We start from the raw sequence: 25,641 nt of genomic DNA, 5'->3' as shown, positions 1-25,641 counted from the left end.
TCAGCTCCAGCCGGGTGGGCGCCCCCATGGTGTCCAGGGGAGGAGAAAAGGATGAGCCACCCAGCAGGGGCAGGATTCTGGTCCCAGCCGCGGCCGCCTGAGACAGCCTACGAAGTGTTAGCTCATTTAATTTAATTAAAACTCAACAAGATGGAGGCAGCTGTAGCGCAGTTAATTAAAACAGCCATAATCAAGGCAGGAAACAGGCCGCCAGCGTTCGCGGCCGCTGCCCAGCGTGGCACAGCGGCCGCCACGGTTCGGCTCCTCTGCGTGTCCCCGCACCCCCAGGCAGGCTCCCCAAGCAGCCAGATGGTCCTCCCTGCAGGCCTGGCCTGCACCCGGCATGGCGACGTCTGTGGCAGCAGTTCCGGGAAGGCACGCCGTCTCGCGTGTTCCGTTCGTTAAGTATTTATGTGGCGCCTGCTGTGTGCCGGGCCCAGTGCCACCCATTCACAGCTCCGTGAGTCGGCTCCCGCAGAATGCTGCTCCCTGGCCTCCTCGGCCTCTCAGCAGCCACCCTGCCTCCCTCTCAACCCACTCGCTCGCCTGTCGCCCCGGCTTCCCTCTTTTCCGAGTGCCCCTTCTCTGCTCAGCAGCCCAGTCTGCTCACTGCTCCAGGCAGGGAGCGCGTGAGCCCTGCTCTTGCCCCATAGCCAGAGCCCTTCCCCCGCCTGGCTCGCCCACTCCTGGAGCTTCAGGTTCCATCTGTCTCCACGCCTGCGAGTCCCTGTTCTGTCTCTCTAACCCAAACATCCTGCCGGAGTCCTAGACTAAAAAAGCTCTCTGCCTTCTGGGTGTGACCCTGACCGTGAAGGGGGGTAACTCCTTTCCGAACAATGGTGTCCTGCTTCCACTGACCCTCTCCCTCTGAGTGGCAGCCCCTCTAACCTGGAACTTAGGATACACCGCAACTCCTGCTCCGCATAAGGAACTGCCTAGCCCTCTTGATTGGTCACCCACATTGCTTTCACGTTGGTCCTCTCTCCTCCTCCGGTATCCCAGGTCACTGAACACTGCTCTCCAGGCCCTGCCCTTGACTCGGTCCTGCAGCACTGGGAGGGTTTCCTGCGTGTGCCCCATGTGCTCTGACGACCTCAGTGGCATCCTGCTGCCTCCATGGCCAGGTGCACACTCCTGAACAGGCACACACGGCCTTTCTCACTCTTCCCCAGCTCACGTCTCTAGCTTCTTCTCATCGGGTCCTGGCTTCACCCACTAGCCTCTTGGCCTCACTCAAGTTACTTAACTTTGAGCTTCAGTTTCTCATCTTTAAAAAGGAGTTACAGTGAGGATTAAGTGAGGCAGTGGAGGTGAGAGCTGTAGCTGACGCCTGTGATGAGGGGTCTGTGAATGGGGCTCTTTGTAGCTCTAGTCACTCCCTGATTTGTAGCAAGCCCCCCAGCCACATCCTCACCCTCTACTCACATTCGCTAGAATGTGAAGCCCCACTTCTCTGCCTGAGGCCCACTCCTTCAGGACTCCCCTTGCTATGTGTTGTCACCATCTGGCTCCAGCTCTGGTCCCTTAGCCTGGGTGTTCTGCAAGGAGGGCCTGGGGTTGGCTCCTGCCTGCAAGGGCCTGGTGGGTGACCAGCACAAGCCCAGCTATAGGACAGATATCTCTGAGCCCTGAGGATAAAAGATTTCCTGATGACCTTTGGGCCCTGTCCTTGCACACCTGCTTCTCAGGTCTGGGGAAACCTTTCTTGTTTGACCTTTCCTGCCATGTGAAAGCGGTGACCTAAGGGTAATGGCCCAGGATCCAGCTCCTGGGATGGCATCTGAGGGGCCTCAGTCATCCCACTTGCTCAATAACAGGACTCTTTCCATCACTGCCTGACCCTGGTCCTGACCCTTGACCCAGTAGCTGCTGCCCCTGGCCTGTACAGTTGAGAAGGGTGTGGAACTGTGCCAGGCACATCTGACAGGGGCTTCCCTGACGGAGTGGAATAGCCTCAAGCGCTCAGCTTTTACAGGGACCTCACAGTTTATGCATCACCAACCGTTTACAAAGTGCTTTCCTGCCTTTGGTTGCACCTGATTCTCTTGCAACTGTGAGAAGTAGGGCAGTTTGTGATTATCATGCCTGCTTTACAGCCAAGTTAGGGAGTCACCCACCCAGGGTCACGTGGAGATCTGAGGCTGGGGAGCTCCCCTGGGACGGCATCCAGGGCCTTCTGCTATCACATCCGACTAACCTGGGCATGAGGAGAGGCTGGGCCCTGCCAGGGCCCCAGAGCGCCACAGCCTCATCTTCTCCAAACCTCAGGCCCTCCCTGACCGTACCCAGAACTCCTCAGGTGTCTGCAGACTGAGCCCCAGCACACGGCGCCAGAGCGTGGCGCCCTGGAGCAAAAGCATGAGACAAGTGCATGTGCACGGCCCAGGCACAGCCCCTGCTCAGCAGGTGCTTTCTTCTCCGAAGTGACGTCACCTGCTGCACAGCCTGTGTCTATTGAAGGATTTGAACTTGAGACCCAGTGTGGGCCCCAGAGGAATGGGCACAAACTCAGGGAGAGTGGAAGTCAGTCAGGAGCGGGCAGCATCACTGGAGCCAAGACGGGGCTGACCGCCAAGTGGGGCTCCAAACCACTGCTGTGGGCCCCATACTCTGCCTAACCCGGAAGGACCACTATGGGACGAACCTCCTGTGTTCCGCTCTTCCCACGGCCTGAGTGTGCATGCCACCATCCCCATCACCATGGAGGACCACTTGCCCACACTGTCCGCTGCTCACCCAGACACCTGAGCCTGGATGCCAACATCTGGCTGCAGAAAGAGGCCCACTGGCCCAGACAGATGGAACTCTGGTGGGCCTGAGGGCGGCAGCCCCCATTTCATCCCACCACCAGCTGGCCTGCCAGGAGGGCATGCTGTCAGCAATGGTCCCTTTTATCCGAACACTCTGGCATTCCTCAGGGGCAGTGTGGATCTGAGGGACCCTCCTGTCTCCCACACTCATCACGGAAAATGGAAAAGACAAATTCTTTCAGTTTGATGGGGAAACGGCTTTCCAGAGAGGCCCAGAGTCTTGTCATACAGCAGGTTAGGTTTTGGAATTACTGAGGCCAGAGCTAGGGGTCCCAGGCCTGGAGCATTTAGGTGGCCATCCCTTTCCCCCCCTCCCCCCCTCCCCCTCCCATGTCAGACCTGGATTGTAGGAGTAGATCGGCCTGTGGACGTTGTGGTCTCAGCACCCCTGGCTGTAAATATCAGAGGATCTCCAAGAGCTTTTGTTTGTGTGGGTTTTATTTATCAGTATTTGCCACTTTAGATGTTAAGACCAAGAAGGTTTTAAATGTTTATTAATCTACTTTAAAATAATTTAAAAACCCATTACATGTTAACATAAACAACATTTTTTAATGGAAAATAATTATATTTTGTGAAACAAAAGCGTTCAGTGAGAAGAGTGGCCCTGTTTTACACTTTTACAAATCTCTTTAATTTGGGGCTTAATAGAAGGCAGCTGGATCCTCCTGTCTGCTTCTGTCTTTGGTCTGTTGTGATATCACATATCCTGATGCCTCCAGGAAACTCTGCTGTACGTTTATGAGAGAACAGGAGTGAAAAAGACCAAAAGCTTCTCAGTAGTGTGAAAACGGCTTTGACCTTGCAGACCCCTGAAAGGGCCTCAGGAACCCTGAAGGTGTGTGGACCACGCCTGGAGGATCACCGGGAAGATGATTCTCCTTGGACCATCTCTGTGCGCCTCACACACTGCCCAGGGCCCAGTGCTGCCTTTGCCTTCTCTCCAGCCTCTGTGTCTGCAGGAGGCAGCCCGGTCCAGTGGGAAGGCCGTGAGCCAGCCCTGGTTGGTTCCTGCCACCTCATAAGCTGTGTGACCTGGGGCTTCGAGCACTTGATGTTCCTCAGCCTCCGTTTCCTGATTCTTGCCAAGATGGATAATTCCTCCTCAGTGGGTGTCACTGGGTTCAATGAGCCGTAATCAGTGTTTGTCTCCCGGCACGCTGCCCTCCCCAGGAGTGGGCAGAGAGGGGCAGAGACAGCGCTGACCTGGACCTGTCCACAGGCCCCCACTCCTCTGGATGGGGCAGCTGTAGAGCGGGGCCGCTGTTGGGGAGGGAGCCAATCTAGACCTGATAGCAGCCCCGCACCAGGCATTTGCAGAGTGAGCATCTGGCCCTCTAGGCTGCTGATTCCCAGGGTTATAAGGCAATGAACAGGCAAAGGGGTGCAGGGAATGGCCTCTGCCCCTCACCAGCCAGGTTGGGGGTACTCTGCAGTCACTTTGTTTAGCAGGGTTGAGTGACCTCACAGGGATCTGCCACCGGATGGTGAGGAGGGGGCTGGTTTGTGTGTTTGTGGGGGGCTGGGCTGGTGGTAGCTTGAAGTGAGCCCTCCCTTTAGCCCTTTCTTCTGTCTGCTTAAATGCTTTACTTTGGGTAAGTCCTCTATTTTGAAATCCTGCTTCATCCTGTGCACTTCAGGAGTCCCTGCAGGGTGGGGTTATCGCCTCTTGTCTTCACCTTCCCCCTCCATTGACCTCGGCCTTGGGGTCTTCAGGAAGCCTGCCTCACTGTCCTGATTCCTATCACACGCCCCCCCCCAGCCCTGCTGACCTAGGCTCAGTTGCCCCCCCTTCTCAGAGCCTTGCCAGTGACCTGGGGAACACAGCTTCGCCTCCACGCAGCTGGCGCTTGCTCACATACCACTTGCAGCGGCTTTAGCCAGGCCTCAATTTCTCCGTGTATTTATTAAGGCCCTCTCTCGTGTTTTATTTTATCTGATTTGGCTTTTTGTGGCTTTCCTTCCCTTTGTACTAATGCTTCTCTCTGATCTTATTTGCATTCAAATTACCTCGCCAGGTGGTTCACCAATCAGAGGTAAGAATGCTGTCCGTGCATCTCGCCACGCCACGCCTCGCCACGCCGTCACCACCACTCCATCCCGTCCCGTCCCGTCGTCACCTCCCCCATCCCCGCCTCTCCAGCCTCCTCATCTCCAGCTCCGGCCCCTCAGCACCACCGGCCACCACACGCATCCACTCTCAGCCATCCCCTCCTGTAACTCATCCATTCTAAGTCTGGATTGTGGACATAACTCGGCTCATCCCTGCCTTGGGCCTGCAAGCCCACTGACCAGGCCTTCTAGGCCAGCCCCACAGACAGAAGGGGCTCTGCTGACTCCTGCAAGGAAGCCAGGCCCTGGTCTTCAAGGCTAGCCAGAGATGGAGAATCTTCCCATGCAGTGGGGGAGCATGACCAAGCCTTGCCTTCCTTTTCAAGAACCTCCTTGGTCTTGGGGCCTTTAATTATAGCTAGCTCCCCCTTCAGCATCCGGCCCTGTGGTAGATTGAGGCTCTCCCTGTAAATCCCTCAGTCCAGCAAACACTAGGAAGGACATGCAGTTAAAACTAACAGAGGCTGGAATGACAATAGAAATTAACAGGGTCCTGGGTAGCCTGATCCCCTGACCCATGAGCCCCAGCTGCTTTCATGCTGCAGGACCCTACGTTCTGGGATTCCAAGCCCAGACTGGACTCAAAGATCCACGAAGAGCCACGTTCAAGTTTGACTCACTTCATGTCCTTTGAAAACTCAATTTCTCTCTCAAAAGTCTATTTCCTCCTGTTTAGGCTGAGGCCAGGGACCCACCTCATGGGGTATGATGACTAGAGCAGAGGGAAAGGATTGGGTATGGTCTGGCCCAGAGCAGACATCCTGTAAAATGGTGGCTTCTGTAGTATTTGTATTCACATCGTTTTCTCCCCGCCTCTCAGTATCCTTGGGCACCTCTAGACCCTCGGAGTTCAGGGCCAAGCTGTTTTCAGAACAGAAGATGGGGCCAAGCCCCCACTGCAGGCTCATGGTATTGGTTCCAGATTTGGGGGTTTCTGTGTGCAGTAGTCTCAGGGTCTGCGTGGGGTCCCCTGACCAGTCCTGGTTCTTAATGCAGGGGAGCCTCCTCCTCCACCCAGGTGCCACTTCCTGCTCTCACCTGTGGCACCAGCTGCCAGGACTCCCTCCTCCCCTCAGCTGAACTGCATACAGCCCCCTCGCCCCTTGGCCAGGGGCCTGACCCCCATCTGCTTGAATGAGCGTTTTCTGTGACAGTGTCCATCCATCCCATAAACATGACCTGTTGGGTGCCCATCAAGGCTGTTCTCATAGGAGCTGGGTATTTGGCATGTGTCCTGGGTCCTCATGCGCCCTGATGCTGGTGGGGAGGGCTGACCAGGAACACAGAGCCCGCCAGCCCTTTCTCCCTCTGCGTTGGGGTTGAGCCTAAGCATCCCTCTCCCCACCTCCAGTGTTCATAGCCCCTCCTGTTGCCTAGCATTTGGGTGATGAAAGAGAGGTATCAGGGGGTGAAGAGGCTATTACAGCTCAGACCTGCAGTGGGACCCCACGCCCCCCGCCCCCCAGAGCCTGGGCCACGAGGCCTCCTCCCTGTGGTTCCTGTCCCATCGGGTCAGGCGGGATCGGGCAGTTCTGTCTGCGTCCTGTGTGGGTGTGACTGTCAGCCGGCCTGGGCTCTGGGTGGGGTAGGTCTGTGTAGGCAGGGGTTTCTGTCAGGCTGTGTCCTGTGGGGTTGTTAACTGTCCGTTGGAGCGTCCTGCGTGGGTGTGATTGTCTGTCAGCTTGTTCCAGGGAGCGGGTGTTGTTTGTGCCTCGGGGTGTTCCTGTCACGCCGGTCCGCTCCGCCCGGTGTACCCTCTCTCAGGCGCTTACTGCCGGGGCCAGGGGTGGCCACGTCCTGGTTTCACCCCCATCCCCCACCTTGGCCTCCCCTACCTGGTACCTGGACCTGCCAGGACTGGCCCCAGCCCTTTCCTCCACCCTCTGTGAGGGTCATTTTCAGCGCCCACCCCCCTCTTCCCCTCCCCAGGTCCCGGCTCCTATTTGTTCGTCTGCGGCCAGAGCAGCCCCTCAGGGCGCTGGCCCGAGTGGGAGCTGCAGCCTCCATTAGCCTCCTGAATTATGCAGGAGCCGCGGTGGGTCGAAGCACTTTAGCAGGGACCAGGCTGAGGAGAGGAGCCGGAATGGGTGGGGCTGGCGGGGAGGAGGGGTTCTGTGGGCAGGGCTGCTGGGCCCCAGGCCCGCAGGGCAGCCCTTCCTTCCTGTGGGTTCTGGTGGGCAGTAGAATCTCAGGTCTTGCCCGAGGAGGGCATTGTACGCCCGTGGGTTCCAGGCTGCTCCCACCCACGCCTGGTTCCGTGGTGCTCTGATTGGGGATGCTCGTTAGCAAACAGGCTCCAGAACTGCGTACTGGCCAGAGCGTGGCAGATGCTTGGTGGAGTTGGGGGTTGGGGTAGAGCCCCTGGCCGAGCCCACAGGCCCAGCTAGACCGCGAGTGGGGCGGGGTTGATATCTGGAGCTTGACCCTCGGTTCTGTCCAAGAGGCCTCTGGGCTTGTCAGGGAGAGCTTCCCAGAAGCAGCATCTGTGCCAGGTGTGGCCCTGATGCCTGCCACATCTGGTCGACCCGAGCCTTGGGTGCTGTCGAGAGCCCTCCTCAGGTGCCAGGCCAGACCGCCATCTCTGTGTCCCCACAGGTGCCTTGCAGATTGAGAGCAGCGAGGAGTCGGACCAAGGCAAGTACGAGTGTGTGGCAACCAACTCCGCAGGCACTCGCTACTCGGCCCCTGCCAACCTATACGTGCGAGGTAAGGACTCAGGTGGTGCCCAGCCCTGCCTGACCCTGTGGGGCGAGCCGCACCTGCCGGGCTTGCTGCCCAGAACCTTGGTGTGGACCCACCAGGCTGCCCTGGGCCTTGTCTCTCCTCCTTTCCGCCTCTCTCTGCAGCAGCCGTAGCAGCAGCAGCTCCCACTGGGCAAGCTCCTAACATCGCCCGACTTTGCCTTCTTCCCACAGGCCCTTTGGGAACAGCCGCTCTTGGGAGCATTTGTATCTCTTATAGGTCCTGCCTCATGGGCCTGGAGCCCCACGAGAGCCTAGAGCCTTCTGAGCAGACTGTGTGTGTGTGTGTGTGTGTGTGTGTGTGTGTGTGTGAGTAGGCGCACATGTCTGTGTGTGAACATATTCACACCTGCCTGGTCTTCCTTGAGTCTGTCCTTTGACCAGGTTTGCCTGGGCCTTCCTAGAGGAGGAGCCAGCTGTGCTTTGTCATCAGCCAGGATCCTTGTGTAGGGGGGTCAGGCCCAGGCAGCTTTGAGCCCCTGCAGGTGAGCACCTCGTGCGTTTGAGGTGTTTCTTGCTGGGACTAAGTGGGTCACGTGTTCACAAGTCCAGGTGCCCAGCAGAAGGGTCTGGGGCTGTTTTGGCCTGTCCAGTCTGTTGGGCTCACAGCCCAAGGGGAACCAAAGCTGGCCACCTGCCGCTTCCTGAGAACACTCTGGGTTTTGTGTACACAGTATCCAGGAAGGGCCCTTGGCACCCCTTCTACGCACCCCCCCCCCGACTTAACCCTCCTTCATAGATGGGCGTCGTGAAAAGTGAAACCGTCTCCCCTCGGGGGATTTCTAAAGGAAAGTGGATGCCGCTTCTTCGCAGTGATGATTTTATCATGCTAAGTGCTTAGTACAGCTTCGCGGCGGGTGTCATCTGCCTGTCCGCTCAGGCCAAGTGTAGGGCAGGGCGATCGCAGTGGCCTGTCCCACCCTTCAGGGCCACGTGGTCAGACAGATGAGAGAGAATTAGGCCATCAGCCGTGAGCTTTTTAAGGGGCTGTGCTGTCAGGGCACAAGATCCTAAGAGGCCACAGGTGAGGGGAAAACAGGGCTTCAGAGGGTGGCTGATGCCTCATCAGAATTAGGGGCATGGGATGGGAGGTCCCCAGAGGTCCCCTTCTCAGGTGTTCTGCTCTTCAGGGCTCACCTGAGCTGTCTTAAGGAACAGCGTCAGGGCATGGAGGCTAGGAGCATGCCCGTCACCCAGATGGCCAAGATGAGCGTGTCACAAATTGCACGGCCTTCCCCCCATGCTGCCCTCAGCAGAGCTTCTGACCAATGCACTGGGTCCTAATGAGTTCCCTCTGAGAGGAGCAACTGAAGACCCTACTCAGAGACCTCCCTCCTCCCCCCAGACAGTTCCAACTGCTGTGTGGATCTGACCCAGCACTTCTTCCTGAAGACCATCAGGTTGAGAATGTGGAGTTTCGAGGCCTCCTCAGTGAAATCCTTCACTGCATGAGGCTGTACCAGGGAGAGGAGGGGCAGGCAGAGCTACAGGCACCGTACTAAGGCAGAAAGCCCAGAGCTGGGGCGGCTGAGTTCCTCGTCGTCATCTTGGCGTGGCAGCGTTCTCTGAAGTCACCATCACCCTGGCCTCAGCCCGAGGTGGGACAGTGGGTCTCTTTGGATGAGCTGAGCTCAGATGCTGTAGCTGGTGGCTCCGGCCCTGACCAGGCGGATCTTACCTCCTTGTCTATGGGAACTCCACTGTCCGCACGTGATGGGCTCAGGCAGGACTCTTAACTGGGTCCTGCCATGGCCCATCCCCCACTTCCACAGGTCTTCCTGAACTGCCTTTCTGGGCCTATTTCCACAGGCCTTTTGGGCCAGGAATGTGGATGTCCCTTTAGTTCTAGCCCCACTTGCTAGGAATCCTAAAATAGGGACAACCGCACTTTGGTTTTCCCTCCCTCTTACTGGCGCGCACACACATCCCTGTGGGGCCAGTCCTCAGTCCGTCCCTAGGACGTGTCTGATAGCCAGGCCCCACCTGAATCTGTACCTATGGGGCCAGTCCTCAGTCTGTCCCTAGGACATGTCTCATAGCCAGGCCGCACCTGAATCTGTACCTGCCCTGCTTTGCAGAGAGAGATTTGCCCTGTAGCCCTAGGACAGAACCCTAAGCCATGCTGCTAGGACCCTGGCATCTGGGGTCCACCCCCGCTCCTTATCACAGTCCTTGCAGAGCCCCTGCTTTCTGCCCCAGCAGTGCTGAGAACCCCATCAGCCCCTTACTCTTCTGGGACACCAGCTGCTGTATCCTGAACCCCTCTTGGGGGTGGGTATACATGGAGAAAGCCTCCAGTGCTGGCCTCTGCCCGCCTGCTTCCTGTCAGAGCGGCGGTAAAGCTTCCTTCCAGACAGGGCACCTGTCACCCTCCAGGCCAGTGGGAGGCCCCCACTGGGCTCAACTTCAGCATCCGGTCAGTGTGGATGCCAGGTCAGGTTTCTCAGCCTCAACACGATTGACATTTGAGGCCAAGTAACCCTTCGCTGTGCGGGGCTGTCCTGTGCATTTCGGAGTGTTTACGGCCCACTGGATGCAATAGCACCCCCTGGTCACAACTCACAGGGTCTCCAGACCTTGCCCAGTGTCGCTTCGGGGAATCTTCCCTCCCCGCCATTACAAAGCACTCTTCAGATGTACAGCCTTGCTCTGGGTCTTGTCTCCCATCTGTCTCTAACTCTCTCCTGCCACGTCCACGGGGCCCGAGGTCACGTCTCCTCCTCGGATTTGGCCCCAGTGTCCACCTCACACCCCTCCTCTGTCCCGCAGAATCGGGGCTCCCACCACCTCTCAGACCTACAGCGGCTGCGTTTCACAGGGCCGTGCGTGGAGAGCTCCCAGCCCGGTGCTGGGCACGCAGGACGTGCTGGGCAGTCAGTAGCCGCTGCCGCCGCGGGGAAGACACCACAGGGGCTGCACCACCCAGTTTCGTCTGACTTTGCTCAGTTGCCTGTACCTCCACCCACGGTCTAGCAGGCCCAGGCATGCCGGGTGGACCAGCCTCTCCATCCCACTCCCTCCCCCAGTGACTCACTCGCTCCTTCCATCCACAGCGTCTCTCCCGTCTAGCTCTTAGGACGCACAGCTGCCAGGGACCAGGGACGGGCCCCGCTTTCCACCGAGCCTGGCCTACTTGCCCCCGCCCTTCCCCACTTCTCTGCAGGGGCCTGGCCGCTGGGCCGCAGCTGTCTCTGATTGGGGCGATGGTTCCGTGGCTTCTCCCCACAGGCTCCAGGCCAGCTTCCTCACACTCTGGTGCCATGCAGCGTGGGCCTTCCTCACGGTGGTGGGGTTCTAGTGGCCCATGTGCCTCGGTGGGTTTGTGGGCTGGGTGGGCCCTGAGCTCAGCGGGTGTGTCTGAGCTTTGGGGTGTGCGTGAGGCACGGGGGCCTGCCTGTGCCACACTCCCACCCGTCCCTGTCCCACCCTTTGGAGCCTGGCACCTGCCGGCGGGACCCAGCCCTGTCCACCCGTGTCCTCCATGAGTCCTGAGTCTTTTGTGAGCGGCGTGGTCCGCGCGCACCTGTGGGCACGTGCGTGTGCGTGGGGCACAAGAGTCTTGTCTCGTTTCCGTGCTGTGTGGGCAGATGAAGGTTGGCCTGTTTTTACTCTCTCTGTGTTTCTCCTTGTCTTTTTTTTATTCCCTCCTCATCCTCATCGCACTCTGCCATCAACCCAAACTCTCATCTCTCAGATCAGCGAGAAGGTTGGTCCTTTTCACTTCTTATCCATCTACAGTTCGCCCATCGACGGGATGCCCCCGTCAGTAGGGACCAGCGGGCTCGGTCAGCTCTTCGGGCTCGCCCCCGTCAGGCCTGCCCGCCCGTCGGGCTCTGCGCTCCCGTTGTTCGAGCCGGCAGGCGGGCAGGACCAGGGGTGGGTGGGCAGGCCCCCCTGCCCCGCATGTTTCTGCTGCTTGGGTCCTTGACTACCCCACGTGTCTGCATGTCCCCTTAGCTGGGCTCCCCTGCTGGGGAGGTTGGGTGGGCATGGTGCATGGCACAAGACTGGGCCCTGCCTTTGTGCCCAGGCCAGGCCAGCTGTCTGCTCCAGGTGGAGCTCAGAAGTGGTTGTGGGCTCTGTAGGAGCTGTAGGGCTTTATGTGCACCTGTGGGGCCCTACACAGCTCCCACCACCCCCTTGCTTAAAATCCGTATTTGCTAGAGCTCAGCTGAAACTGTTGGGAAGATGAAGGGGAAGGCTAATCTAGAATGAGCTCACCCCTCAAGATCCTGCAGCCCAGGGTGAATGTCCTCCAGGATCTGCACTGTCCTTGAGCACCTCCCCGAAGCTGGACGGACAGCAGTCATGCTCTGCCCACCGAGCTTAGTGTCTGGGGCACAGGGCTCAGACGTGGTGTCACTTTGGCTCACTGAGGAAGCCTCCCATTGACTGGGCTCTTCCCTCTCCAGCTAGATCCAGATGAGAGTCTTCTCACCTGGTCCAAGCCCTTCTCCCAGACAGCTGGCATTTCCTCGGCCCCACGCTGGGTGCTGGGCATTCAACCAGGAGCTCACATCTGACCGAGCGGTCAACTGCTGCTTAGAGCTATGTGTGAGCCTCGCAGCAGCCCTAGCATGGCCGTGGGTCAGGGAGGGCTTTCTGGAGACCTCGCAGCAGCCCATTCCAGAGTAGTCTCACACCCAAGGGGCCAGGCCCCTACTCCCCGCCCTCGATCCAGCAACAGGGGCCGAGGGGCAAGGACACAGGCAGCGGTCCTTTCTCTGTCCCTTGGTCTGAGCGGTTAGAGGAGGCGCTCCTGTCCACTGGGTGAAGCCCCAGGGAGCAGACTCAGGCCACTTGGTGTCCTCTGCGTTCTCTCTGTGGCTTGGGTTTCCTCCACGAGGAGAGGGAGCCTGTCGAGAGGAGGACTGCAGCCTCGGCTCAGATACCAGCCCTGAGCATCATTATATGCACTCCTGAGCTCTGGGGCATTTCAGTTACACCGTTTTGCTGACCGGGCAAATCTGCCCGGGGCGAGTTCAGAAAACGGTCATCAGCAGAGAGAGCCCAGCCTGCCCCCGCCTCCCCCTGGGCCCCCTCCACCACCCTCCCAGTCCCTTGTCCCTTCTCCTTTTCCCATTCCGTGGTTCCACCAAAAATAAGCATGTACACAAATATTTAATGGGAAGGCAGAAATGAGTTTCTAAATATTCCGGGGGGGATTTGCCGTGCTGGTAATTTGTTTGGTGCTGATAATTACATCTTACATTTTTCCAGCTTTACTTAAAACTGTGTGCCGAGTGCGCCGGCATTTAATTACTGCTCTGCGGCAGCCACAAGGTTATTTATTAAAGAGTTATTTTATCTTGATACGGTGAATCCTGCCCCTTATCCCCTCCTTAATGTTGTGTTATTTTCATCAGAGAAATTTCCGAGAGTGAATGCCGATTGCGGGGCTGCCTCCCCCCTGCGATTAGGCTGTCACTCCACTGAATGCCGTTGCCTCCAGGCGCCGCACCGCCCTATTATAGGGGGTTGTCAGCTCAAATAATTAGACTTAAAAGTTACAGCTGAAATATAATCCAGAAATGGCAATGCCCTGTTTTGGAAATTGTCTATAAAATGTCAGCAGTAAGGATGCTCGGGGAACAGTAATAGACCGTCATTGTTGGAGCTCAAGATTAGACCCTAAGTGCATTTTTCCCCAGCCTTGGTTTTTCCTTCCCTGCTGTTGCTGCTGTCAATAGACTGAGTCCAGGGCGAGTCCTGCCCCTTCTGGAGGCCTCGTGTCAGCGACGGCAGGAGGAGTGGCAGTGAGACTGCTGCAGGGAGGCACCAGCCACTCCTGGCACTTGGGACAGGGGGGTGACCATCCAGAATTCGGGACTCCACAGATACTCAGGATCCCAGGAAGTGGTCATCCGCCGCTGTCACCCCCACCTCCTCTCTGTAGTCCTAGCCCCTACACCGTGGGGAAGATGAGTCTGCTCTGCAGTGAAACCCATTCAGGCTCTTTGTGTTGGCTGAAGCCCAGCAGGCCTGTGAAGGGAGGTGTCCTACCGGAGTGTGCCGTCCAGGAGTCCTGGGCTTGAGGCCCTGCCCTGGTGCTAGGGGTGATGCAGAGGCTCACCTCTGACCTCTCACTCATCCTTAGCCCCTGGGGTTCTCCCTTCCACTTGCATCTGGGAGGGAGGAAATAAAAACAAACCCTTCTCAATGTTAGTTCCCCAAGGGCCCTTATTTCCTGGAGCTGGCAAGAAGACCTCGTCCTCCGGGACTGTTTGAAGTAAAGCCTGGTCAGTTTTCTTCACGGCTTAGGTTGAGACCTAAGGTTTATCCACCAAGGACCTACTTCCTTCGCCTGGGGCTCTTTGTTCTCACGTCCAGGGACCCGATCAGGCCCCAGGATTCTGCCACTGACCACTGTCAAGCTGACAGGTGTGTCCCTGACACAGGCTTGGGGCCCATCCTCATGCCAACTGGAGAGTGTTCTCCCGCCAGCCTCACCAGACCCAGAAGCTTCTTCATGGAGCCGCCCTGCTCTCTTCCATTCACCCTGTGAGCCAGGGCTCAAAGGGGCCTGAGCTTTTCACCCCACGGACCTGCTCCCAGTACGTGTATGAACACCTCCCTGAGTGTCAGCTGTCAGTTCTCGCCTCTTTATCTGAATGCCCATGCACCAGGAGGAGACGGGGCAGCCCCTGGCAGAGAGGAGCGGCACGGAGAGAGCTGGTCAGTTAGGACCGCTGAGCCTTTTGCTTGAGCCAGGCTACATCTTCACCAGCGGGCATGCCGCGCCTCACGACCTGTGCCCCAGCCTCAGCACCAGAGCCCGGGAGTGCCTGCACCGTGTCTGAGCCTCCCAACCTCACCTTTTGCCGTTTGTGGGGAGCGCTCAAAGGAAACTCTTTGTCGTGGCTTTCTCCTGCCAGCCATGCCCCTGGGAACCACATGTCCCCCTGCCACACAGCACTGCTCTACCTGAACAGTTCTGCCATCACTCTATGCAGACCCTCAGCTTTAGGACAGATGACAGAAGCCCACTTCTGTCAGCTTAACGCGAAACACGGAAACTTGTCTTACAAAACTGGAGGTATAAGTAGATTGGCGTCAGGCAGGGCTGGATCCAGGTGTTTAAACAGTTTGTTCAGGCATTTGTCTGTCTCCGTCTCTACCTCTGCCCTCCTCAATAGCTCCTTTGTTCTCAAGCAGGTCCTTTTGAGTGTTGTGCAAGGTGGTCCCCAGCCCCCAACCCCCCAGGTTAGAGACCAGAAGTGGAGAGGAAAAGCCACGTGTCTTAATGGTTTTCACAAAAGTCCAAAGGTTCTATCTCTTGAGCCACATCTGGGTCGCATATCCCATGAACCAAGAGTGGGGGCTGAGATGGTTCTCCTAAGAAGACGTGGATGCCAATTCTAGGAGGAGACACGCTGACACCCCAGCGAGCGTGGGTCACAGAGGGAAGTAGACTCGGTCCCTGGTGCTGGCCGTGGCACTGGCAGTCCTTCGGCTCTGACTGGAGGCTTCGGAGGGAGGCAGCGTGGGTACAGCTGAGGCTGAGCAAAGTGAGGTCCCGTAACCTGGGCTGAGGAGTCGTTTAAAGCTCCATGCAGTTTTTAACAGGGCAGGTGATGTGAACAGATAAGGATTTGTGCCAGTTATTTGTGGAGGGCCAGTGACTGGGTCAGAGGATGACCAGGGCAGGAGGAGCAATGGAGAACACAGTATAGTAATCCAGGGAAGGCTGGTGGCTTGGACTTTGGAGGTGGCATTCACCTGTGGACTTGGGAAGAAAAGTGTTGGAAAGATATTTTAGGTGGTGCGTTAGCAGGACATGGTGATTTGCTGGATGTGTGGTCTGTGGGTTGCTGCTTTGACCTCTGTGTAGTGAGGTCACAGGTTGGACCAGGTGGTGTCTGCAGTTACTTCCAGCTCTGATTTCCGTGCTTTGGGGCTGAGCTAGCAGCAGTCTGGCACCTGTGGTGGAGGTGTTCCCGATGTGGCACTGTGGGTCCTTTGCATGCCTGTGCTCCCCAGCAAGGACCCACAGAGACCTGCACCCTGAGTGGTCCCCTCTGGGTCTTTTCACCTTGCTGCCTGCCTTCTTCAGCCCTGCGTGTAGGGGTGCCCAGGAAGGACATACCCCAGCCTCTGCCCACCAGTTGCATGCCATGTCTGCATGCCAAGAATGTCTGCCCATGGCTAGGTTTTGCTTGCCTTCCCTCCTTCTGCATGTTCCGAATGTCTTTACCAAGCTCGAGACTTTGGCAGGTGGGGTGGGGGGATCCAGGCTGCACCTTGAACTGAGAAGCTCAGAACAGCTTCTTTCCTGGGGAGCCCAAGGCTGGAGGTTGTGGCCAGGCACAGCCACCCTCCCCCTTGAGACCCTGTCCTTTGGTGCCGAAAGCTGTCTGCTCGGCACCCTCATCATGTTACTGCCATCGTCATACCCATCCTGCCCGCGGACCACGTCCCTGGCCCGCCCAGAACTCTGGCCCCTGTCCAATCCCTCCTGGAGGCAGCCCCTCCTCTTGGGTTCTCAGGCTCTGCCTTGAGCGTGGCTGAGGTCCTGGGAGGTGGTCCTGCTGCTGCCCTCATCTCTTCCCTGGGGATCATGGCCTGGAGGTGGAGGCAGTGGCCTCAGAGAAGGTGGCCACGTCTCTTCCGAGCTGACCCTCTGCCCTGCCCCAGTCCTGCTCTGAGGACCCTCCACCCTAGTGTGCCTGGATCTCTCGCACTAGTGCCCCAGCTAGCCCTGCTGGAGACCCTCCTTAGTGGGGGCAGAGTCGGAGCAGGTAGGGGCGGGCACTGGAGAGCGACCTGGGATGTGGCCCCTAGGAGGCCTTGCACTGATTCCCCTGTGATCCTGGGCCTCAGTTTCCTAGGCTATAAAACGGGAGCGTGGATGCAGAATCTCTCGTGTTCCAGACAGTCCCTGAGAGTGGGGGCTATTCTGGCCCCAAAGCAGGATGGGTGGGGGTCAGCTGGAGCCCAGGGACCCCACCCCTTGGCTCTGACGAGAGGGGCTTCCTGGACGAGGGGCCCCTGCCCTTCCACCACACACGTGCCCGGCCCGGCCTGTGAGCGCCTCTCTCCCTCCTCCCGCAGTGCGCCGCGTGGCTCCGCGTTTCTCCATCCCTCCCAGCAGCCAGGAGGTGATGCCAGGCGGCAGCGTGAACCTGACATGCGTCGCCGTCGGCGCACCCATGCCCTACGTGAAGTGGATGATGGGGGCCGAAGAGCTCACCAAGGAGGATGAGATGCCGGTCGGCCGCAACGTGCTGGAGCTCAGCAACGTGGTGCGCTCCGCCAACTACACCTGCGTGGCCATTTCCTCCCTGGGCATGATCGAGGCCACGGCCCAGGTCACCGTGAAAGGTGAGCCTTGCTGGTGTGCTGGCCGTGGCCCGTGGCCTTCCCTGGAGTTGGGGGGGGGAGGGCATGACTGCTGGGGGATGGTCGGGGCTGAGGTTGTTACTCTGCTGGTGCCCAGCTCCGGGGGTCCTCCTGGCCCTCAGTGGTGGACGGAAGGCTTTCTGTCAGAGACTGGCTTAATCATTTGAGCTAACAGGTGCTAGGTCCCTGGGGGGCCGTGCTGGTTAGGAAGCACAGGTTATATTATTCAGGTGGTATCACCCTGGGAAATAGATTCTCTTGTTGTTCCCATTTTATAAGTTAGGAAACTGAGGCGCAGAGTCACAGGGAAGTAAATGATGGAGCAGGGACTTGAACCCTGGGGGTCTGAATCCACCACACACCCCTCTAACCATAGAACTGGACCCTCAGCTTTCCCAGCCTCCCAGAAAGAAGGATGGGAAACAGTAGCCAAGGCAGGTGGGTTCTCTCTGCCCGGAGCCCTGGGACAGCCACATGTAGACCAGACTCCTTGGGGTGCTCTGCTTCCTCCCTCCCCTGTGATAACACCCCCTATTCTGCAGCTTGAGTCATCTTTTTAACAGAGCAGTGTCATGTTATAAAAGGGAGAAACACCCTGCGGTGGCTTCTGACTGCTTTTAAGATAAAGAGCAGGATCCTCACTGCTGTGAACTGAGCAAGCCAACAGTCCCGAGTATCACCCTGCCCTCACCCCACCCTTGACATCCCTGGCTCCACCTAGCTCTCCAGGCCTCAGTCCTGGGAAGCTTTCCCCAATCACCCCGTTCAAGGACACCCTGGACTTTTCTCCATCTCAGCACCCTGCTCTCTGCTGTCACTACACATGCCAGAGCCACGATTATCACTCACTGATCGCTTCTCTCACTGGTGTATAAACCCCATGAGCGCAGCGGTGTGACCGTGTGTCAGCGTGTCCTCAACCATAGCGCAGTGCCTGGCGCACCGTCGGCACTCAAGTCTGTGAGTGCCTGTTTGGGGATTGGCTGTGGACCTGGGGCTTCACCCCTCCTTTTGAGCCAAGCGATGGTGTCTGTGGGGCCAGCAGCCCCATCCGTCTCTCTCAAATCCAGGACCATTCCCTGAGGAAATCCCTTCCCTCTCCCCGCCTCTATTAAACACACTCGCCAATGGGTGAGCCCAGATGCACTGCAGAGGCCTGTGTGTCTCCCATCTGCACAGGCCCAGGCAGGCCATCTCTGGATCCGTTTGCTTGATGAGCCTCCAGGGCTGGTGTGAGGTCCGAGGAATCCTAGAAGTGAATGACCCAAGGCCCCTGCAGGCACTGACGGGCCTGGCCACCAGCCCCCGCTAGGTGACCTCAGTGGTCACCGAGGGCTTTTCAGGCGATTGTTTGGGGGGGGGTCAACCACACTCTGGTTGGATGAACCCCAGGGCAGGGTTGGCTCCTGGGGTCGTGACCTCAGGCGGCCCTGAGCCTTCACTTTGTCCCCAGCCCTGCCGAAGCCTCCGATTGATGTGGTGGTGACAGAGACGACGGCCACCAGCGTCACTCTGACCTGGGACTCTGGGAACTCAGAGCCTGTGTCCTACTACGGCATCCAGTACCGCCCAGCGGGCGCGGAGGGCCCCTTCCAGGAGGTGGACGGCGTGGCCACCACCCGCTACAGCATCGGCGGCCTGAGCCCTTTCTCAGAGTACGCCTTCCGCGTGCTGGCGGTGAACAGCATCGGGCGCGGGCCGCCCAGCGAGGCGGTGCGGGCGCGCACGGGGGAGCAGGCGCCCTCCAGCCCCCCGCGCCGCGTGCAGGCGCGCATGCTGAGCGCCAGCACCATGCTAGTGCAGTGGGAGCCGCCCGAGGAGCCCAACGGCCTGGTGCGGGGCTACCGCGTCTACTACACCCCCGACTCCCGCCGCCCTCTGAGCGCCTGGCACAAGCACAACACGGACGCCGGGCTCCTCACCACCGTGGGCAGCCTGCTGCCCGGCATCACCTACAGCCTGCGCGTGCTGGCCTTCACCGCCGTGGGCGATGGCCCCCCCAGCACCACCATCCAGGTCAAGACGCAGCAGGGAGGTAGGTGCAGGCCAGGCTGGGTGGTACCCCCTCCCTCAGGCCGTGAGCCGGGGCGGGGGCGGCTCTGGGGACGATGAAAGCCCGTATCTGCACACACAGCCACTGTCGGGGGCAGGGCAGGGGTGGGGTGAGGCCCTGCCTCCCTCCGCTGGGGGCCCCTGCCCTCGGGGGATTGGCGAGGCTGATGGAGCCTGGCTGGGGTGTTGCAGTGCCTGCCCAGCCTGCGGACTTCCAGGCCGAGGCGGACTCAGACACCAGGATCCAGCTCTCGTGGCTGCTGCCCCCGCAGGAGCGGATCGTCAAGTATGAGCTGGTGTACTGGGCGGCAGAGGACGAGGGCCAGCAGGTGAGCACCCGGCAGTGTGGGGGGAGGACGGCTGCTCCCAGTCCCTGGGGGTCTGTGCTGGGCTCTCCCAGGTAGGCTTTCCGGGATTCCGGGGTCGTGGGGACACAGCCCCTTGAGGCGCTCGGACCCGTGCTGGCCTGTGTGGTTCTGTAGTCTGTCACCCCTGTGCTGGGGACAGAGCCCCTAAGTCCGTCCTGGGTCTCCTCGGCTCTGTGGCTTGCATGGCACCAGCAGAGCTCTCAAGTTCCCCGGCCCACGTGTCCGTGGTGTTCCCATGCCCATGTGGTCAGTGAGGTGCCCTTGCGTGGGCCACGTGTCCACGTGGCAGGGAGCCAGCCCCGCAGCCACGGTGGGTCCCCAGGGATCCACCACAGCCCGTGCTCGGGGTGACCTCTGAGTGACCTCTGAGGTCAGGGTGGTCAGTGAGTGCTCGTTGCTCTTCCAGCACAAGGTGACCTTCGACCCCACGTCCTCCTACACCGTGGAGGACCTGAAGCCCGACACACTGTACCGCTTCCAGCTGGCCGCCCGCTCCGAGCTGGGGGTGGGCGTCTTCACCCCCACCATCGAGGCTCGCACGGCGCAGTCCAGTAAGTGCCTCCCAGAGCCACGGCTGCTACAGCTGGGCGGGTCACGGACTCACACACACGCCCCCTTCCCCTCGACCAGGCGGGTGGTCGGTTCCGCTGGGCCCTGGGCTCAGTCTGGATCCCAAGTGAGGGACAGGTAAGTGCCCTCTAGTCTGCATCCAGGCGGCTGCTGCCCTCGCTGCTCCCACCCGCCTCCTGCCCTCCCTCAGCCCCGCCCCCGCCCAGGTAAGTTCCGTGTCTCCTCCCCCATCCGCTCTTTGCTGGTCACATTAGCCCTCGGCCACCCTTCGTGGAGGGACCGCCGTGCTCACTGTGTTTCAGACCTGCTCCAGCGGCGTCTTCCCTCCTGTATCCCCACATCTCATTTCCCTGTTACCCATATTCCTGCCTCCTGCCACCTCCATGAGCGTCCATGTGAGCCAGCTGCCCGGGGCAGAGACGAGACCGCATTGGGACCGTGTGTTGGACTGTGCATGAGGCCGTGTGTGCACGCACTTAGGAGTGCTGTGTGCTCCTCTTTGCTGCGTGAGACTGATGCCGCGAGTGTGTCCACGTCTGAGCACCTACCCGTGCAGCCCCTGAGGGTGTCTGTCACTGTGGCTGGGTCTGGGTGTGTCCGTTGGCCGTTCTTATTATTGGGACCCAACCAGTGTGTCTCAGGGTGTCTGGGTCTCTGCACCTCTCCCTACCGGTGACAGATCGCAAGCCCATGGACTCTCTGGTCACATGGCCACAGTGAGCCATCGTCTGTGAGGCTCTCTGTGATAATGGGGCCAAGTATGTGGGGCTGGTTGGGGTCATGGCATTGAGACAGCATGTGTGATGACATGTGATGGTCCTGTGAGGACCCTTATGTCACATGGGATTGTGTGACTGTGCCGTGTGTGACTTGGTGTTCCTGGATTCATTCTACAAGCACCTGTCACACTCCGGCCGGGGCCCATGCACCCTGCTGGGAGTAGCACAGCCGTGATGTGGCCTCTGCCCATGGGGGTCCTAGTCTAGCGGGGAAGACAGACATTAAACCCACAATTACCCAAATAAGCTTTTAATTATATTTGTGTAAAGTGCCGTGGAGTAAACAAACAGTAGAGAGAAGATGTGATGGGAACCTCGTGTGACCTGAGGGGTCGAGGGGGCATCCTTGGGTGACACGGAAGCCCCAGGCAGGGGGGTCAGCAGGTGCCAAAGACCCTGAAGCAGGAAAGCGCTTGGTTATGGTCAGGGTGAGCAGCCAGCCAGTATGGCCGGAGCAGCCCCTGGACGACAGCATTTGGTCTTTGGGGTCAGGAAACAGGAGAGCTTGCCTGGCTAAGGGTGAGAACGCATGGGACGGCCCAACAGGACGCTGGAGACAGGAGAGGCTGTGCATTGGTCTAGGCAAGAGATGGCGGCTTAGGTGAGCTGGAGGTGGGCGTTGGGGGTGGTTTTGAAAGCTGTCTGGGATCCCACTGGCCAGACTTCGTGACAGATTAGGTGTGGAGGTGGGCTGAGGGAGAGGGATGCCTTGGATGCAGCCTTGTACGTGGTGTGTAGACCTGGGAGGAGAGTGGTGCCGCTCGCTCCCTAGGATGGGAAATGAGACAGAAGCAGGTACGAGGGGCCCACCTGGTGCCAAGGCCCTCAGGCTCAAGACGTTGTGTGCCATCCGGGTGCTGACGCTTGGTGGGCTGCCGGAATCCAGAGCTGGGGCGGGAGGTCAACTGAGAAGGAGGACCAGAGATGGGAGGGAATCCAGGAGATGGGGGTGTCTTGGAGGTCAGAAGAGGGTTTCAAGAAGGAGACCAGATGTTGCTGCTGAGTGGTCAGGGCCAGAGAGGACCATTGGGTATAGTGATACGCAGGGATGGACCCGGCGTGAGGAGCTGGAGCCCCAGGAGGCGTGCATGGGAGACAAGAAGGTAGAGACAGAGGCTTAGCTGAGGAGGGGGACACTGCAGCTGGTGCAGTAGCGGAGGCTGTGGGGCCAAGGGTGGGATGTAGGAAGGCTAAGATGGGGAAATCTCACGCACACGTAAGTGTCATTGGAAATGTGTCCGTGAGGAGTAGACTGTGTGGAAAAGAGAAGGATGGTTGGCACCTTGTGAAGTGGGGGAGAGGGCAGAGACTGGCCTTGCACAGGAAGGCACCTCCCGCTTTCCCGGGGTGGGGGAAGGAGAAATTCGGAGCCAGAGCTGGCTGGGTGGTGGGTTTGGTACCAAGAGATGCAGGAGCTGCTGTCGGGAGGTCTTGGTTTTCTCTGCAGAGTAGGAGATGGGATTATCTGCCGAGAGGAAGGGAGGTTTGAGGAGCGTGGAGGAGGTAGAAGGTGTTTTGCGTCAAGCGGCGTGGTGGGGGGTGGTGGGCAGAGAGCAGAGACCAGCCAGTGGCCCTGGGGAGCCATGGGCGCTCACAGGGCTCTCGCCAGCCTTGGCGGGCTTTTCTGCCTGCCCCATGTGCTGCCTGGGAGAAGGTGGGGGATGGGGTCATTCAGAGCCTGCTGCAGGCTAGGCAGGATCTCAGAGTTTGGCGTGTTGGTATGAGTGGTGAGAGTCTAAGCTGAATAGCAAGGGCAGTGAGGATGGTAGGTCAGCAGATGGGGACCCTGGGGCTGCAGGCCAGGCGGTGGGCTGGGGACCCTGAGCAGCTGAGCTGGGCCATGAGGCGAGGGCCTGTCGGGGGGGTGTTGGAGGCCGGTTGTAGGTGGGGCAGGACCCCCGCAGCACAGGGAGGAGAAGGCTCTGAAGGTGAGGGGCTTGGGAGCCAGTGGGTTGAGGGGCTGCTGGCATCCCGGGCAGGGTGGTGGCAGAACTCACGATGAGAACACCCCCATGATAACACCAAGTCCTCAGTGCGACTGGGGTCTGGGAAACGATGAGTGAGGGCCCCTCCGATGGGCCCTTTCCCTTAGACTACCCCTGAGGGCCTTGCGCCTTGGCCATAGACACCCCGTCCAGGCAGGCACAGGCTCAGGCTGCCTCGCGCCAGAAGAGCCATTGGGTCACTTGTCCTGAGAAGGGAGAGAGCTGTGGGCACAGCCGTGAGTGGTTGTAGGTGTGACCGGGAGTGAGGGTGGCATGGCCCCCGTTGTTTGTGTGTGTCTGATGCTGTGTGTGTTTCGTGTGAGACAGTGGATGTGTGAGGCGCTGTGGTAGAGCCATGTGTGTGTGTCTGTGTGTGTGGGTGTGTGGAGAGCCTGCAGTCCAGAGGGAGAGCCGGGCTGACCGGTGGCCAGTGGCGGCAGCTTACCTGATGGGGCCCCGGGAATAACCACGCCACCCCCCGGGGAGTAGCCCGCCTGGGTGAGTTTCCATACTCCGTGACCGGTCGCCGTGCCTGTGGCCCCCCGCCCTCCATCTGCCTGCTTCCCCCCCCATTTGTCTCCCCCAGCCCCCTCCGCACCCCCCCAGAAGGTGACGTGTGTGAGCGTGGGCTCCACCACCGTCCGGGTAAGTTGGGTCCCACCGCCGGCTGACAGCCGCAACGGCGTCATCACCCAGTACTCGGTGGCCTACGAGGCGGTGGACGGCGAGGACCGCGGGCGGCACGTGGTGGACGGCATCGGCCGCGAGCACTCCAGCTGGGACCTGGTGGGCCTGGAGAAGTGGACGGAGTACCGGGTGTGGGTGCGGGCGCACACGGACGTGGGCCCCGGCCCCGAGAGCAGCCCGGTGCTGGTCCGCACCGATGAGGACGGTAGGCGGCGCTGGGGGACAGGCGATGGGAGGGGACGGGGAGCAGGAGAGCTGCCTGGCTAAGGGTGAGGACGCACGGGACAGCCCAGCAGGATGCTGGAGACGGGAGAGGCTGTGCCTCGGTCTAGGCAAGAGATGTCCCCACCAGACAGAAGCCCAGGGCTCAGCCTCCTGAGCACCCCTGGGGGACTCCCCGTCTTCCCGGTACAGGCTTAACGGCCCCACCTGGGGAGATGGAGCTCGTGGGACAGCCTGTGCCCAAATCCCAGCCCCGGGGCTCCCCAAGCAGGGGAGCCTCAAAAGGCTGAGGCCAAAGAGGGCAAGAACTGGGGAGGCTGGCGCCAGAGACACTAGCGAGGCTCACCTCACTAGACATCGGGGTGACGCGGGGCCCAGGGGAGATAGCACAGGTTGTGCTGACTCAGGGAGGTCGAAGGCCTGGTGCCCCACCTCCCCACTGAGTGAGGCAGTCCTGGGCCCGAGGGTGGTCACAGAGTCCCAGGCTCTTCCCCGTGCAGGTGGAGGGAGCCCTCCACGTTGCTCTGCAGGAACATCCCCATCAGGGCCTTTCCTGGGCTGTGGGTGCAGAGGCACGGCCTTCGAGCTGTGCTGTGCCCGCCTGACTTCCTCGCCCATGCACCTGACTTCCTTCTCCTTCTGGTCCCCAGTGCCCAGCGGGCCACCGCGGAAGGTGGAGGTGGAGCCGCTCAACTCGACTGCAGTGCGCGTCTCCTGGAAGCTGCCCGTCCCCAGCAAGCAGCACGGCCAGATCCGCGGCTACCAGGTCACCTACGTGCGGCTGGAGAACGGCGAGCCCCGCGGCTCCCCCGTCATCCAGGACGTCATGCTGGCCGAGGCCCAGGTGTGCACCCCGGAGGTGGTGGGGTCGGCGGGCGGGCGAGGCCGTCGCGTTCCACTTCCTCTTTGGAGCCCAGGTTCGCTCCCCTCCTCTGCCTGCTGTCAGAGGGACGGTGACACCAAGACATGCTGTGGCATTAGGGGAAGTGCTGAGATCAGGAGGTTAGGGCCAGCTGCCAGGATCACTCCCTCCTCTGTCTTGGGTCTGCCCGAGCTGTCCCAACCCAGGCTTGGCCAGCCCCACCTGCCCTGGTGGCAGTCCCAGCCTGGGAGTCACCTCGGTGGCTCAGCCCACCGGTGCCAGCAATGCGGAGCTCTGTCGGCATGCCCCCAGGCCTCAGCCCACCCCCCAGGAAATGCACCCGCTGTCAGTTAGGCTGGGTTTTTGAGACGTGCCTGCCTCCTCTCCCAGCTGGGGCGGTCACCTGCCCTGTTTGGCCGTTGTCTTGGCAGAGTTCGGTGAATCAGGCCAGGCTGATGTTTGCTCTCAAGGGCTGGGCCCGCGGCCCGGTTCACTCACACATCTCCACTCTTCCGTCCTCAGGGGATGGCGTTTCTGCCCGGGAGCTTGGGGTGAGGTTCCTGGGATATTCTCAGCGCTGGTTGTCTATCCAGAAGGAGAACCTGGGGCACTGGGAGACTGGACAAGCAGGCCAGATCTTCCCAGTAAGGGGTGGCTGAGCTCAGATAAGAGACCAGGTCTCAGGACTCCCGGGAAAGGCCTGTAATTGCTACCACGACTTCCCTCCCCACACATTCTGTTGAAGATTCACGACACCTGGTGGTGTGTCTGTGCTGAAGGGCTTTCTGTCCAGAATCAGGGCCATGAGGGGGTGGAGCCTGATTTCCCCCCCAGAATGCAAACATCCCCCCCCCACCCCGGTCTGGCTCTTCACACCACCCCCGTCCCCCAAGCTGGGATCAGGCTGGTGTTCTTTGTGCTGCACTTAGGGTTGGACTCACCCACAGGCAGGCAGGGCTTTCATGTCTGCAGCTCCGGCTGGGTTCAGTTTTCTGCCCAGAGGGTGCTCTCTGCCTCCTCTGGGCCTGCCTAGAGATAAGGGAGCAGGGGGAGAAGGCAGGCCTGTGGACCCGCCTGCATTCCTGGGGCAGGTTGAGGGCTCTTCCTGGAGCCT

The 25,641-nt window shown here is 59.8% G+C and overlaps 1 protein-coding gene across 5 annotated transcripts in view; it reads left to right on the top strand.

Annotated features, from left to right (window-relative positions):
- PTPRF (protein tyrosine phosphatase receptor type F) overlaps positions 1–25,641 on the top strand; it is an 83,438-nt gene that overhangs the window by 36,263 nt on the left and 21,534 nt on the right. For 3 of the 5 annotated variants that reach the window (XM_065914759.1, XM_065914763.1, XM_065914758.1), the window contains 7 exons: positions 7,518–7,628; positions 16,715–16,984; positions 18,456–19,037; positions 19,247–19,383; positions 19,829–19,973; positions 23,343–23,648; positions 24,316–24,509. In XM_065914759.1, the coding sequence (XP_065770831.1) occupies positions 7,518–7,628; positions 16,715–16,984; positions 18,456–19,037; positions 19,247–19,383; positions 19,829–19,973; positions 23,343–23,648; positions 24,316–24,509 (1,745 nt within the window). The remainder of the gene's footprint in view (positions 1–7,517; positions 7,629–16,714; positions 16,985–18,455; positions 19,038–19,246; positions 19,384–19,828; positions 19,974–23,342; positions 23,649–24,315; positions 24,510–25,641) is intronic. The other 2 variants (XM_065914780.1, XM_065914772.1) reach the window with 1 other exon arrangement.

Source organism: Muntiacus reevesi, chromosome 1 (genome assembly GCF_963930625.1).
Source record: "Muntiacus reevesi chromosome 1, mMunRee1.1, whole genome shotgun sequence".
Taxonomy (NCBI): Eukaryota; Metazoa; Chordata; class Mammalia; order Artiodactyla; family Cervidae; genus Muntiacus; species Muntiacus reevesi.
This window is presented reverse-complemented; position numbering and strand designations above follow the sequence as displayed.